The sequence below is a fragment of the Capricornis sumatraensis genome, chromosome 2 (genome assembly GCF_032405125.1).
Source record: "Capricornis sumatraensis isolate serow.1 chromosome 2, serow.2, whole genome shotgun sequence".
Classification (NCBI taxonomy): Eukaryota; Metazoa; Chordata; class Mammalia; order Artiodactyla; family Bovidae; genus Capricornis; species Capricornis sumatraensis.
Window position 1 is genome coordinate 204381935 of NC_091070.1, and position 16664 is coordinate 204398598.

The window sequence follows — 16664 nt, forward strand, 5'->3', positions numbered from 1 at the left end:
GCCCCTATCAGAAGAATGGAAAAATCGTGGTTAGAGTCAACTTGATTGTATAGGGTTATCAGCTGTTGAAGGGGAGAATCAGAATGAGGAGCTGGCTCTGTGCCCCATGCTCCCTCCAGCAGGCCCTGTGGGCAGCTGTGACGAGGTCAGCCCAGCCATCTGGCTGAGGTTCACAGGGCCCACAGCCAGAGCGGGAAATCCTGGAGCAAGGCTATGACCCAGCTGTGCCCCAGCTTTCTCTGCTTCTAGACAGGCCTGGGTTCTGAGCAATGATGCCAACGACTACAGATGTCACTGGCAGCTGGAAAACGGGCCCCTCTTGACAACTCCGGAAGCATCCTCTAGCTGCTCTGCTCAGGAGGGGGCCCACTATCATCCCTTTAGGTAAAATGGAGAGACTGAGCTTACACTAAACTGTGGGAAGGAGTGGAGGCAGCTTCCAGCAGGTCATCACTTGGTTCAGAGGTTTACATAGAAAGCATCCGGCCAATTCCAACGAGAACAGACCGAGAACCATTCTGCTAAACCCACCCTGAGTGGTAAAGATAAGGTACATGTCTTAACCTATACTAAAGGTGAAGGATTATCATTTTTCAACTGTACAGACACATGGCTGGAGTCGCAGCTCAGTGGCATGCACCTTATGTTGACTGTATTTAAACTACGGCTGTGTAGTGCATCTCCATTACACGGTGCCAGTGTTCAGCTGTACAACTGTTACTTAGTGAGATCTGATTTTAGCCACAGTATTTTCAAAGCCAGTTTCTATTTAAATGTGTTGTGAAAGAAAACGGACTAGTTTGACTTGACACACATTTTACATTACAGAAGTTCAGGAATTCATACACCCAAATGGGTGCTGCTGCCTTCAAACTAGTCACCTTGGGAAGATGTGTGTTTAGTCGAGGGAAGCTAGCCTTACTCAGAATATTTCTAGGACCCTCCTTGGAGCTATCCACCTGTAAGCTTCCTTAATGTTGTTGGTCTTTGTCCTTTAAGGGTAGATTTCTTTTTTGAGGGATGATTTGTTTAACAGCCAAAGAGCATTAGAAGTCTAAGTGAAATGAGTGATGGAGCTTGGGATGACCTCTGGGGAGGAGTGATGTAAAAAATGAGGTCTGACTATAAGGTGGTGAGGCCTCTTTTCTTGCATGGCTTCAAAGATAATTCCAAACAGGAAGTCTATGTGGTCTTGGCACATGGAACACTGCAGCTCAAGAGTAAGGTCTCCCAAGGAAGTAAGTACGATCAGGGTGACTCTTGAGTGCGTATGTTCTAGTTTATTTGGTTAAAAAGGTAGCTGTGTTCATTTCTGTCATACTTCATACAAGCAGAAATGGAAGACTCCATCTCTGTGATTTCTCCCAAGGGAAGGGTCACCATCTACTGCTAGAAGAGTTACAATGGAAAGCACTTGGTGTCCTGTCAACATTATCCACTTCTCTTCAGCATCCCCCCATAAGATGTGCAATGAGTTATCCTTGATATCTGAATCTCCCCAGTGTGGAAAAGTGAGTAAGACTAGTAAGACTAGTATGGGTAGTCTTAACCTGGGTAAGACTAGTATGTCAATGGGACTGGAGTGCGTTTCCAATGGCTCTATCTACCCAACAGGCCCACAACACCAACTCATATGAAAAAATCTCCTATAGCTAAGTACACCAAGTTTCAGCAGAGGAAGGGGGGAATGATTATTTTTCAGTAGCTCTCTAGGATTAAAAACCCACTGGCTTCTGATGTCAAGTGAACAGGAGTCCACTGAAAAGAAGTCCATGGTGTTCTAGTGCACGCTTAAGGAAGGAAGTGTGTGGCCACTAGCTCATTGAAATGCATTTCCAGCTGAGGCCAAAGGCAGCAAAGGTGCAAGAGGCTGCTGGGGCTGGCGTTAGTTGAAGCAGGGTCTATATACTTGGCAGTTTGTAGAAACCCCCAGTTACAGAGCAGGATGTCTGCCAATCACTGAAGTCAAAGGACGCTCAATCTCACTTTCTACAAAGTGCTTCATTGAAGATGCTAATGAGGAAGCTCCCTTTGAAACACCATATCCTGAGTGTCAGAGAAATATGGTCAAGACGGTGATTGATGGGGAGCAGAGACTGATTCTTTAACAGCATTGGGACTGCGTATTCTCTGAGCATCTCTCTCACACACACATGGGCGTGCACACACACACACACACACACACACACACACACTCTTAATGAAGAGCACACAACTGCAGTCACATTCCACCTCTTCTGCACGTGCCTCTGTCGGGTGGTTGCTCTTTTGCACAGTGTCTCCAGGAGCAGTTCCAACTTAATGGGCTCCACTGCTACAAGCCAAAGCACAGCAGAGTCAGAGCCCCGAGGCAGCTGTCACGTCCGAGTGCTCGCAGCAGACGTCGGTCTCGAACCAGTCGGTCGGGATGTTGTTCTCGGTGAGGGTTTTCATACTAGTGTTTCTAAAAACCACAAAGCTAGGCCATTTGCTTAAATCATCATTAGAAAGAATGCCGAGGGCCCAGATGGGATTTCTAGTTTCTGTGCAAATGAAATCACACTAGTCCAGATTTTATTCGCTCAAAACTACTAGGGAAGCAGTAGGATTTGGTTTCAGTGCTGCCAAAAAGCAGGAATTCACTTAAGTTTTAATTCTGAAGCAATCCTGGTGTTAATGTTGTAGCTGGGGTCAGGCAGCATGGGGGCCGGGGCCCCCGCTGTGCTGGCTGAGGAAGCCCGGATCTCTCCCAGTTCAGGCTCACTCTCGCTGGAGGTAGACCCGCTGTTGATGGCATAGACGCTCTCCACAACTCCCTGAGCTGAAGCACAGCCATCTGGCTCTTTCTTCTCCCTGGGGCTAGACAAGCCTGGGAGGACGGCCATCTTCCCGGTCTGCCTGTTGGGCAGCAAGGACATGGTGTAGTCTGCAATGATCCCGCCCACATCTAAGTTGCACGCCTGGTCGAAGGCTAGGAAGCCCACGTTGGCATTTGCCTCACACACCACAAAGGAGCCATCGTCCATGATGAGAAGATCGATGCCACAGAAGTCCATGCCCAGGATGTTGGACACCTGGATAGCCAGCTGCTTGCCTTGTTCCGTCAGTGGGCACATGACGCCCACGCCACCTGTGGGGAAATCACAGTGATGTAACGGTGACACTGTAACCGAGCAGGACCCTACCGGGGGCCTCCCAGAATAGACCCTCACCCAGGTTCTCCGCCTGCCTTTTGTCTGTAGAAAAACTTTAGTCAAAGAATAAATTTAATCAGAGAAGCGAGAACATGCAGAAAGAAAGGAAAACAGTCCAGCAAGACAAAATAATAATACTTTAGCCATTAAACAAAGCAAGGACCTTTAGATTTCTCTCAAGGACTATAGATAATATTCTGAGCCATGTCCTTTGGGCTGTTTGGCAAATACTGAAACCCTCACCAGGCTGAAGAAGTTAACTGTATGCTGTCCACAGCATGTAGACCCCAGACCAGTAGGAACCAGAAGGTTGATGATGCCGAGTCCCCATTATCTCATCACTGATCAATAAGAAGAAGGTCCATGAGCTGATCACGCCCAGCTGCCTGAATACTACAAGACTCCTCACTTACCCCTCCAGGGTGGGACACACGGTCCTGTGGGCATTGGCCCACTGTGGCCCATTTTGCCTGGCAAAGCAATAAAGCCATTTCTCTTGGTGCTGTGCTGTGCTGTGCTTAGTTGCTCAGTCGTGTCTGACTCTTTGCAACCCTGTGGACTATAGCCCACCAGGCTCCTCTGTCCATAGCATGCTCCAGACAAGAATACTGGAGTGGGTTGCCATGCCCTCCTCCAGGGGATCCTCCCAACTTAGGGTTGAACCCAGCTCTGCCACACTGCAGGAGGATTCTTTACCATCTGAGCCACCAGGGAGAATCCAAGAATCCTGGAGTGGGTAGCCTACCCCTTTTCCAGGGGAACTTCCCGACCCAGGAAGCAAACTGGGGTCTCCTGCATTGTAGGTGGATCTTTACCAACTGAGTTACCTGTAGAATTTCTTTCTACTTCTCCCAAAACTCGGTCTCTGAGATTTAATCCAGTCCCAGTGTACAGAGGCCAAATTTTGGCAACAATACCAGACACCAACTGATGAGTCAAATGACCTTTCAAAGGAAGGGGGGTATGCTGGCGAGAGGCAGCGAAATGGGCATTTTTATTACTCACAAAAGGTCTGGAAATCAGGACACTCTTTGAGAAAGTAATATGAAAGCAATCCTCTTTTCTAGAGTTTAAAAAAATGTTTATATTCTCTGACCCAGTCATCACACCACAAAGGGAATAACCTTATATAATAGGGAAAAAAGCTTTATGCACAAATACGCTGATGGCGGAGTTATTCAAAATACTGGAAAGTCAAAATACTGGTATACAGTAGTCATTTGATATTTGTTGATGAGTAAATAAAATATTATCATCTAAGTAGCTCACAACAGAAGAAAGGAGCATAGTTTACAGCCATTACTAAAAATGATGGTGAGTTTGAGATCACATGGGAAAATATTAACACTTAAAAGTTATAAAGGCTGTGCAGCATGACCATGATTACGCAAAAAAAAACCTAAAACCCACTGTCAGAAACAAGACCACCAAAATGTTAACACTGGTTGTCTCTAGATGGTGGGATTAATGATAAACATCTTTTTTCATTTGACTGTGCCATATTTCCTAACTTTTCTATATTGAGGATGCATTAGAAGAAACTAGAAGAAATAAAATTAACATTGTTTCCTGAGAGAGGCTTGTGAGACAAAAATCCCATACCAAGACAGAGCCTACTTACTCACACTTGTTAAAAAGCTAAGACCTCAGATTTAATTGGCTCCCTTTAGTCTTCCTGCCGGAGAAGGCGATGGCACCCCACTCCAGTACTCTTGCCTGGAAAATCCCATGGATGGAGGAGCCTGGTAGGCTGCAGTCCATGGGGTCGCAAAGAGTCGGACACGACTGAAGTTACTTAGCGACTTGATGTTCACTTTTCACTTTCATGCACTGGAGAAGGAAATGGCAACCCACTCCAGTGTTCTTGCCAGGAGAATCCCAGGGACGGGGGAGCCGGGTGGGCTGCCATCTATGGGGTCGCATAGAGTCAGACACGATGAAGTGACTTAGCAGCAGTAGCAGTCTTCCTGCAGAGATAACACTTGGGACCTCCTTCGTGGTCCAGTAGGATAAGGATCTGCCTGCCAGTTCAGGGGGCACAGGTTAGATCCCTGGTCCAGGAAGATCTAACATGCCTCAGGGCAACTAAACCCCATGCCCACAACCACTGAAGCCGGCACTCTAGAGCCTGTAGAGAGAAACCACTGCAGCGAGAAGCCTGTGCACTGTGCGGAAGAGGAGCCCCCACTCACCACAACCAGACAAAGCCCATGCAAAGCAACAAAGACCCAGCATAGCCAAAATGAATACATCAAGTGGTTAAAAAAAAATGACAAAAACACAACACTTGTATTCTCATAGACTGATGACTTAAACCTTAACTCTGCCTTTCCACCACTTATCACATTGTATGAGGAAAAGGTTTTAGGCAGCTTTAAAACAGTTCATCAAAAAAAAAAAAAGCAATATGGATAAACTACAAAGCTGTGTATTTTCCATTTAAGGAATGAATTTTGTGAAAGACAAACAGATAATATATAAGGTTTGATACTGTGGCAAGACATAGGAGTGTCATGAAAATTAAATGAGATAATAGCCTAGGTACAGTGTCAACCTCAGCCTAGCATTTGCTTCTGTCACAGCACTTTAGTCACTGTATCTTACAATGATCTACTCATACGTCTTTTTCTTTACTGGACTATAGACTTCCTGAGGGCAAGGACTCTCATTAATCCTTACACTATCAGCATCTACCCTGGAAGGACTGGATTGGTGTTTCGGCCTCTTCATTAGTCACCAGCCTTGATACACTCATCTGGCGATTTAGGAAATAACAACTGGGTATTTTTTCACATTAACAACAAATTCCACTCATGACAATAGTTGACAATGGCTTTCTGTAATGAACATGAGAGTTGCCATGCCCTTGGGACCATCTCCATTCACCACAACAGAAAACAAGCCTTATCAAAAGGTTAATGGGATGGGGTTATGCATTTGACCTAAACAAACTGCAGCTTTCTAATAACATCAAATATAGAAGAAAAACACAATGAAAGGAAAAAAAAAAGAAATACAATGTCAATTATCAATGCAGGTAAAAGCATATGCTCTGTCTCCTGCCATTACCTTGGTTTACTTCTCACTTTCTTTCTATTTTTCTGTTTTTGGCCACACCACACTGCTCAAACGAGTTCCCAGACCAGGGATTGAACTCATGCCCTCAGCAGTGAAAGTGCAGAGTCTGAGCCACTGGAACCCAAGGAATAACCCCACTGCCTTCGTTTTAGACTCTCCTTACTTTTGGCCTGAGCTGTTGCCGCAGTTTCCAAACTCAGCTCCCCTGCCTCCCTCCTCTGCTTTCAATCCATCCTCTTTCCAGACGTCAGTTTTTCTCAAACACCAGTCCTCCTGTCACTCCCTTGTTCAGTGGGGACTGCCAGGTCCTAACACCTATGAGATAGGGTTCACATCGCAGTGTCCTGACATTCCCTGGTTTGACCTCCGTCACGGCCCGTATACCCACCTGTCCCCCACCTGGCCTGCTTACTGCTAAGGGAAAGGGCTTGCTTCTAATTCTTCTCTGTGATCCTGGCACCTTGCAGAGGGTCTGACCAGATAGGAGGGATCAAGACACCTGGACTGGGTGCAAACATCCTCAGATGGTGAAGGGCAGGGAAGCCTGGTGCGCTGCAGTCCACGGGGTCACAAACAGGTGGACTGAGCAACTGAACAACAAAGACATCCTGATGAGGAACCCCGGTGGCCTCCCCTGACCAACAGTCCCACCCTGAGCTCCGGGGCCTCACCGAGAGAGCAGTTGCTTTGCATCCGCCCATCTGTGGAGCAGCGAAGCATGGAGCCTATCACCTGGCCGCCGACCACCACCACCCGGATATCTTTTCCATGGGACTCCTTCACGTACTTCTGGAACAGGTAGGGCACATCGTGGCGGATCAGGTGGCAGATGTCTGAGAGGTGGTGTTTATCTCTTGCAAGAAAAACACCTTTTCCTTTAAGAAGAAAGACAAAGAGCAAAAAAAGGAGTTAGACACGCTTCTGAGCACGGTCCTTGCCATCCTACCTCCCGGTCCGGAGTCAACCATTCTTTCCCAACCTGCCTCACTCTGGCCCCTTCAACTTCTCTGAGTTGACTCTTGTGTCTTCTCAAATGGCCATCAAATTTTATTGTCCCTAGGTTTTACTCACCTCCCTCTCTGTTCACAATGCCTTTTTTTTTTTCCAAAATGAAATAAAAATGTATTCCAGAAACACACAGAAGAGGCCGAAATAAAATCTTAAGAATCTAGTTAATTCGGTTCCAGAACTGGAGGATGCTGATCTGGCAGAGTCCATGTCTCACTCACTTTTGTTTAAATCCCCCAAACTTACACTATGTCAATCAATGTTTATGGAACATAATTAACTGAACATACTTTAGAGAAATTCCCAGTTGAGATGGAGAGAGACCACGAAAGATAATGACACAGCCTGATATGGCATTAGGAGAGGTCAGTGCTGAATACTATGGGAGTTCAAGAAGTAGCCACTGCCAGACGTTCTGAACTTTCAAACATAAGAAATGTATTATTTGGCTATATCCATTTAATTCTAAAAGGAATGACCCATACTTCTATTGATGTCTGGGGAAAACATTCCTACTTGATTCCAAATTCTTTATTTTCTGCCTGAATCACTTACGCTTTTGAATTACTTGACATCTGCTTTTCCATTTGCACATTAGCTAACAGATCTGAGCAGGGGGGCCTGAAGGGTTTCCCCTACAAATCTGACATGAACATACTATACCCTGAACCTTGTTAACAAATATGGAACAAAGAGATGGTCTTCCTGATTTGTTACTACCTTAAAAACAGTGGGATATTTCTGAAGTCTCAAAAAAAAAGAGGGATGGGTATCAGTCCCCAGTGGCGAATAAGATCAAAAAGTAACCTCCGAAACATGGTTTGGTCACTGGACATTTGGCACTAGGAGATCTGGCATCTGGCAGCAGATGGCCGGGATTCAGTGATAGGCACTGGAGGATTTTCAGCAGAAACGAGGGCTAAAAACAGGTTCCTTGGTTCCTGGCTCAGAGGTTCCAATATGGGGCTTAGTCTGCAGTTAATTAAGGAGCTACAGTTTTAAAGTAAGGAGGGAAAAAACTAGGGTGAGGTGAGGGGAAGACTACTAAGATTATTTAATCATCTACTGTGTGCCAAATACTTTATTTTTTAAAATTATATCTTTTATATTTCATGCTATCTCTGTGAAGGCATTAGGACAAGTATAGCTATTTTTGTTTGAAAAGGAAAATTAGGGCCCACAAGATTAGTAACTTTCTGAAGGGCACATCTTGCATGAGTCCACTGCCTTCTTGAGATTTATTTCCATATAAATCTCAGAGCCTAACAACTGCTACAACTTTGTTCACTCACTATCCACTGCCCCTCGGATGCTGTGTGTTACAACCAATCTGAAAATGAAATTAAGAACACCATGCCACTTACAATAGTATCAAAAGGAATACATTTAGCCAAACAGGTTCAAGACTTATTCACAGAAAACTACAAAACATTTTTGCAAGAAATTAAAGACTGAAATAACTGGAAAGACATTCCATGTTCAAAAACTGGAAGACAATATTGTTAAGATGGAAATACTCCTCATATTTACCTATAGATTCAATGTAATCCCTACCAAAACTCCAACTTCCTTTTACTGCAGAAATTGATAAGTGAAAATAAGAAAGTGAAGTCGCTCAGTCATGTCCGACTCTTTGCGACCCCATGGACATCAGGCTCCTCCGTCCATGGGATTTTCTAGGCAAGAGTACTGGAGTGGGTTGCCATTTCCTTCTCCAGGGAACTTCCCGACCCAGGGATCAAACCCAGGTCTCCCACACTGTAGACAGACGCTTTCCCATCTGAGCCACCAGGGAAGGAGAAATTGATATGCTGATCCTAAAATTTATATGTAAATTTATGGGACGGGTTTGGGTGGACTCCGGGAGTTGGTGATGGAGGCCTGGCGTGCTGCGGTTCATGGGGTCGCAAAGAGTCGGACACGACTGAGCGACTGAACTGAATAGCCAACACAATCTTGAAAAAAGGACAAAGTTGGAGGACTTGAACTTCCCAATTTCAAAACTTTCTACTGGCGGCTCAGATGGCAAAAGAATCGGCCTGCAATGCAGGAGATCCAGATTCGATCCCTGGGTCAGGAAGATTTCCTGGAGAAGGGAATGGCAACCCACTCCAGGATTCTTGCCTGGACAACCTCATGGACAGAGGAGCCTGGTGGGCTACATACCGTCCATGAGGTCACAGAGAGTCAGACACGCTGTGTGACTAATACAAACACGCACACACAACAGTGTGGCATAAGGACAGACATACAGATCAATGAAACAGGCCTGAGAGCCCAGAATAAACCCTCAGACAGATGGTCAATTTTGGATTTTTGCCATGAGTTCCAAGAGCATTCAGTGGGGAATCAACAGTCTCCTCAACAATAATACTGGGAAAACTGGATATTCACAGGCAAATGAATGAAATTTGACTCCATCACACCATATACAAAAATGAATTCAAAATGGATCAAACACTCCAAATGTAAGGGCTAAAACTGTAATAAAAACAAATTACACATTTAAAAGTTGCTGAGAGTAAATCTTAGAAGTTTTTATAATAAAGAAAAAAATTCTGTACCTATGACAGATATTAACTTACTGTGATCATTTCACAATATATACAAATATTGAATCACTATGATGTACACCTGAAACTAATATAATGTTACACATCAATTATACTTCAATTTAAAAAATATTTTAAAAATTTAAAAATAAATCTGTAAAACAGACCTATACATTACTATTGCTTGGCAAACATGCATTTTTGTTCTTTTTGGTTTGTGACTTGTTTTTATGGTGGCAATATGGTGACCATTTACATCACTTGCCTAGGCTAATTAATATACCTAATATAAAAGTTTTATTTAGTATGTGGTGAAAATAGAACTCTCATATATTGCTGGTAGGGATATAAAATGGCATAACTGTAGTGGAACATCACTGTAGGGAAACATTGGTAGTTTCCCTAATGTTAAACACAGAGTTGCCATATGACCCTGCAATCCCATTCTTAGGTATATATATATACCCAAGAGAAATGAAAACATGTGTTCACACATATGTGCATAAATATTCACATCAGCATTATTCATAATAGCCACAAAGTAAAACAACCCAAATGCCCATCAATGGATAACAGATAAACAAAAGGTGGCAACTCCATATAAAATATTATTGAGTCATAAAAAGGATAAAAAACCAATCCATTCTACAGCATGGATGATCCTTACAAACGTTACACTAAAAGAAACCAGACACAGGCCACATATTGTATGGTTCCATTGATATGAAACATCCAAAAGAGGCAAATCCATAGAAACAGAAAGTAGATTAGGTGTTGCCAGGGACCAGGGGAGGGACCACTGGGACTGACCTTTGACAAGTACAGGGCTTCTTCTGGAGGTGATGGAAATATTGTGGAATTAGATAGTGGGGGCTACCCTGGTGGCTCAGACAGCAAAGAATCTGCCTGCAATGCAGGGGACCTGGGTTTGAGCCCTTGGTCAGGAAGATACCCTGGAGAAGGAACTGGCTACCCACTCTACTATTCTTGTCTGGAGAATTCCATGGACAGAGGAGGAGCCTGGCAGTCTACAGTTCATGGGGTTGCAAAGAATTGGGCATGACTGAGTGACTAACATTTATTTACACAATGGTTGTACAGAAGAGTAAAAATACTAAAATCCTCATAACTGTACAACATAAAATGGTACATTTTTTGTTTTATGAATTATCTCTTAATTTTAAAAACATCTATAAGTACTACATCTGCTATTTAGTTTATTTATCATCTGTCTTACCTTTCTACAAGGTGAGCTCCTTGAGGGCAGGAAGTTTTGTTCTGCTCCTTTCTGTATCCCCCTGGCACTTTGTGGGCACTCAATAAATATCAGTTGAATTTTATTTCATGTATATTTCATGACAATAAAAAAACTAGTTGAGCACTGCATTTTTGCACTGCAGTATATCTGAACAGTATTCAGAGCCCCACCTCACCATCCCAACTCATTTCTCTTACTCCTCAACTCCTTTCCCAGGTTGCTTTGCCCACCCCGGCTTCTGCATGCTGCTTACCCAGTTCAAATTCCACATTCCAACCGAAGTCTCCTTTCCTTCCACTGAAGCCTTCCCTGCCTCAGGGCAGAGCGGGCCCCGCCCTCCGTGAGGCTGAAAGAGGCGCTAGGACCTGCATGCCACAGTGGTCATCACGCTGCAATGCAACGTCTCTACCCTCTACACAGCGAAGACCAAGAGCAGGGTGGGTGTCAGGTTCATGGGAATTGCTCATTCCATGTCCACCCAGGGTACCTCCTGTCACTCCAGATGCCCTGGGCAGTAAAGGATGCCATCTGGGTATTATCAGGAGGTACCCGCTCACATACCACAGGGGAGGGGAACTACTTTTGGCTGCACACATCCTCTTCAACTACTGTGTCCTGAGCACCGTAGGAGGTTCTGGGGACAGAGATGGGCAAGACCAAGTTCCCACCTCTGAGCAGCTGCAGTAGAAAAGGGGAAAAGGCACAGAAATCTATACCTGTCGTAAAGCATAGCACTATGCTAGAGGCAAGGATGAAGCGCTTCAGAAGCACGAAGGGAAGAGTGATTAACTTTGGAAGAGAGGGAAAGAGACCAGGGTTGTGGAGGGAGAAGAAATGACGTGAAGCTGGCTTTAATGCACAGGCAAAAGCTCACTAGAGCACAGAGGAAGCCAGCATCCCCAGAAAAGGGAAGAGAACAAAGATTTTTTAAGAGAGCAGGAGATACAGTCTAGGCTAGAATGGATTATGGAGTGTTTGGGTGGCCAGAGCAGGCTGCCGAGGAATGCGGACTGTTCCTCCAGGGTGAGGAAAAGGAACTGTGTCTAACAGGCAACACAAGCACTTGGGAAGGTTTTTCAGCCAAGGGGTGACAAGAAGAGATCTATGTTCCAGAGAAACTGCTTCCCACAAAGACGAGAGGATGCACTGGCAGTGGAGTTCGGGAAACCAGTCAGAACCAAGTCAGGAGTCTACTGCGAGAGTCTAGGGAAGGGCCGGGAAGGCGTGGACAAAGCTAGAACAGTGGGGACAGCGAGAAGGGGACAGAGCTGAGGACTACACCGCAAGCTCCGCCAGGGGGAGCTCCGTCTCTCTGAGCCGCGCTTCTGCAGCGCGGGGCCAGAGTCTCGTCCGCAGAGCTGCCGCCCAATCAGAAGCCGGGCCAGAGGGCACTGACCCCGGTGTCCGCGCGTGCTCTTCACCACCACGGGGTAGCCCAGCGGCTCGGCTTCATCGATCATTTTCGAAAAGTCTTCATGTCCACCTGCCAAGAAAAGCGAAAGTCAGGGAAGGTGAGGCTGATGGTTGGGGGGCTCTGTGGGAATTCTTTAGAGGCCTCGCGTCCCTCTGATTAGGGCAATTTGAACCCATTCCATCCGACAGACTGTATTTTGTACCTGTCATCCAAAAGGTGCGAGCAGAGAGAGAAGGTAAGCGGCATTATCCGGGGCTTCTACTTGGCAGAGGCTTCACGTGCTCCAGTCCATGTCATCGTCATGACAAGCCCATGGGCAGGGCAGGGATTTTTTTTCCCCGTATCATGGCTGGGGTAGGCAGACCTCTAAGAAGGCCCCCGAGATTCCTACCTGCTGGTGTACATGCCCTGTATAATCCCCCTCCTAAGTGTAGGAGGGGCCAGTGACTATGCTGGGACAGCATTCCTGTGATCAGGCTAATAATCAGTGGACTCGAATTAATTAAAAGGGAGATATTCTTGGTGGGCCCTGTCCTAATCAGGTGAGCCCTGTAAAAAAAGGTGAAGCATCAGAGAAACTCTCCCGCCGGCCTTGGGGGAGTGAACTGCCATGCTGGAGGGAAGTCCATGTGACAGGGCCAGGCGGGCAGCCTCTAGGAGCTGAGAATGGCCCTGAGTTAACAGCCAGCAGAAAGCGGGGACCTCAGTCCTGCAGCTACGAGGAACTAAATCCCAACCAGTGAGCCTGAAGACCCCAGACCTCAGATGAGATCCCAGCCCAGCTGCACCTTGATTTCATCCTAGTGAGACCTGAGTGTAGAACCCGGCTATGCCATAGCTAGACTTCTGACCTTCTGAAACTGTCAGTTGGTAAATGGGTGTTGTCCAAGCTGCTGAGTTTTCAGTAGATTGTTGTACAGAGGTGGAAAACCATTATCCAAAGAAACCAAGTCTGAGATTTGTCTCATCCAAGGTTAAGGCATGACTGAATTGGCTCCACTATACTCCTTTAAGCCTTCATTTTAAAACTGTGAATATGTATTAAAATCCTTCTAAATTGTTTTATAAGCTTCTTTGATTTCCTACACCTTTGCATCTTTGTTGTTGTTGTTTAGTCGCAAACTTGTGTCTGACTCTTTTGTGACCCCATGGACTGTAGCCCACCAGGCTCCTCTGTCCATGGTATTTCCCAGGCAAGAATACTGGAGTGGGTTGGGATTTCCTTCTCCAGGGGATCTTCCCTACCCAGGGATCACACTCACGACTTCTGCGTTACAGGCAGATTCTTTACCACTGAGCCATCCAGGGAAGCCCCTTTGTATCTTTAGGGAACCATTATTCTTCCTACCACAGGTGTTATAGTTCATCAATTTTTGTGCAAAGCAAAATACTCTGAAATACTAGTAAGACCTGTCACAAAAGTGCTAATGATTTTTTAAAACATAAAGCAGCATACAGAGGCAATGCAGATAAACAGGGGCATCATCACAGTGAAAACATTTTATAAGAAGAGAACCCCTAGCTTCCTGATACCCACTGATAAAGGTAACTCCTCCCTAATAATCCTTTTGTCCTTCCCTAGAATACAATGCAAGGAAGGCCCTTTATTTATTTATGGCTGATGGTATGTGGAATCTTAGTTCCCCAACCAGGGATGGGACGTGCACCCCTTGCATTGGAAGTATGTAGTCTTAATCACTGGAGTGCCAGGGAAGTCCCAAGAGGGGTTTTTCTTATCTGAGGCCATCCCTGAACCTGGGCCTCAGACCCCTTTCCCTCTCACCTCCTCAGGATTTTGCAATATTAAGTGTCCTCCCTCTGCTGTATCTTCAACCTCTCAGTTCAAAATGGCAGCAGTATTTTAAACATGCTCAGGCATCTCCGATCTTAAATAAAACCCATTCCTTGACCCTGAATCATCCCTTAGTTACAACCTTGAAGACAGTAGGGAAAACCACTAGACCATTCAGGTAAGACCTAAATCAAATCCCTTACGATTATACAGTGGAAGTGAGAAACAGATTTAAGGGACTAGATCTGATAGAGTGCCTGATGAACTATGGACGAAGGTTCATGACATTGTACAGGAGACAGGGATCAAGACCATCCCCAAGAAAAAGAAATGCAAAAAAGCAAAATGGATGTCTGAGGAGGCCTTACAAATAGCTGTGAAAAGAAGAGAAGCCAAAAGCAAAGGAGCAAAGGAAAGAGAAATGGAGTAGCCATCATGGTCAACAAAAGAGTCTGAAATGCAGTACTTGGATGCAATCTCAAAAACGACAGAATGATATCTGTTCGTCTCCAAGGCAAACCATTCAATATCACAGTTATCCAAGTTTATGCTCCAGCCAGTAACACTGAAGAAACTGAAGTTGAACGGTTTTATGAAGACCTACAAGACCTTTTAGAACTAACACCCAAAAAAGATGTCCTTTTCATTATAGGGGACTGGAATGCAAAAGTAAGAAGTCAAGAAACACCTGCAGTAACAGGCAAATTTGGCCTCGGAATGCGGAATGAAGCAGGGCAAAGACTAATAGAGTTTTGCCAAGAAAATGCACTGGTCAGAGCAAACACCCTCTTCCAACAACACAAGAGAAGACTCTACACATGGACATCACCAGATGGTCAACACTGAAATCAGATTGATTATATTCTTTGCAGCCAAAGATGGAGAAGCTCTATACAGTCAACAAAAACAAGACCAGGAGCTGACTGTGGCTCAGATCATGAACTCCTTATTACCAAATTCAGACTCAAATTGAAGAAAGTAGGGAAAACCGCTAGACCATTCAGATATGACCTAAATCAAATCCCTTATGATTATACAGTGGAAGTGAGAAACAGATTTAAGGGCCTAGATCTGATAGAGTGCCTGATAAACTATGGAATGAGGTTCGTGACATTGTATAGGAGACAGGGATCAAGACCATCCCCATGGAAAAGAAATGCAAAAAAGCAAAATGGCTGTCTGGGGAGGCCTTACAAATAGTTGTGAAAAGAAGAGAGGCGAAAAGCCAAGGAGAAAAGGAAAGATATAAGCATCTGAATGCAGAGTTCCAAAGAATAGCAAGAAGAGATAAGAAAGCCTTCTTCAGCAATCAATGCAAAGAAATAGAGGAAAAGAACAGAATGGGAAAGACTAGAGATCTCTTCAACAAAATTAAGAGATACCAAGGGAACATTTCATGCAAAGATGGGCTCAATAAAGGACAGAAATAGTCTGGACCTAACAGAAGCAGAAGATATTAAGAAGAGGTGGCAAGAATACACGGAAGAACTGTACAAAAAAGATCTTCATGACCCAGATAATCATGATGATGTGATCACTAATCTAGAGCCAGACATCTTGGAAAGTGAAGTAAGTGGGCCTTAGAAAGCCTCACTACAAACAAAGCTAGTGGAGGTGATGGAATTCCAGTGGAGCTATTTCAAATCCTAAAAGATGATGCTGTGAAAGTGCTGCACTCAATATGCCAGCAAATTTGGAAAACTCAGCAGTGGCCACAGGACTGGAAAAGATCAGTTTTCCTTCCAATCCCAAAGAAAGGCAATGCAAAAGAATGTTCAAACTACCGCACAATTGCACTCATCTCACATGCTAGTAAAGTAATGCTCAAAATTCTCCAAGCCAGGCTTCAGCAATACGTGAACCATGAACTCCCTGATGTTCAAGCTGGTTTTCGAAAAGGCAGAGGAACCAGAGATCAAATTGCCAACATCTGCTGGATCATGGAAAAAGCAAGAGAGTTCCAGAAAAACATCTATTTCTGCTTTATTGACTATGCCAAAGCCTTTGATTGTGTGGATCACAAGAAACTGGAAAATTCTGAAAGAGATGGGAATACTAGACCACCTAACCTGCCTCTTGAGAAATCTGTATGCAGGTCAGGAAGCACCAGTTAGAACTGGACATGGAACAACAGACTGGTTCCAAATAGGAAAAGGAGTACATCAAGGCTGGACATCATTACCCTGCTTATTTAACTTATATGCAGAGTACATAATGAGAAACGCTGGGCTAGATGAAGCACAAGCTGAGTCAAGATTGTGGGAGAAATATCAATAACTTCAGATATGCAGATGATACCACCCTTATGGCAGAAAGTGAAGAAGAACTAAAGAGCCTCTTCATGAAAGTGAAAGAGGAGAGTGAAAATGTTGGCTTAAAGCTCAGTATT

At 44.8% G+C, this 16664-nt stretch overlaps 1 protein-coding gene across 1 annotated transcript in view; it reads right to left on the bottom strand.

Moving 5' to 3' along the window:
- Window positions 1-2618: 2618 nt before the first annotated feature.
- RIMKLA (ribosomal modification protein rimK like family member A) overlaps window positions 2619-16664 on the bottom strand; it is a 32862-nt gene continuing 18816 nt past the window's right edge. The window contains exons 3-5 of the mRNA XM_068966564.1: window positions 12466-12552; window positions 6923-7126; window positions 2619-3109 (exon numbers count right to left, since the gene is read on the bottom strand). Coding sequence (XP_068822665.1) covers window positions 2619-3109; window positions 6923-7126; window positions 12466-12552 — 782 coding nt within the window. The remainder of the gene's footprint in view (window positions 3110-6922; window positions 7127-12465; window positions 12553-16664) is intronic.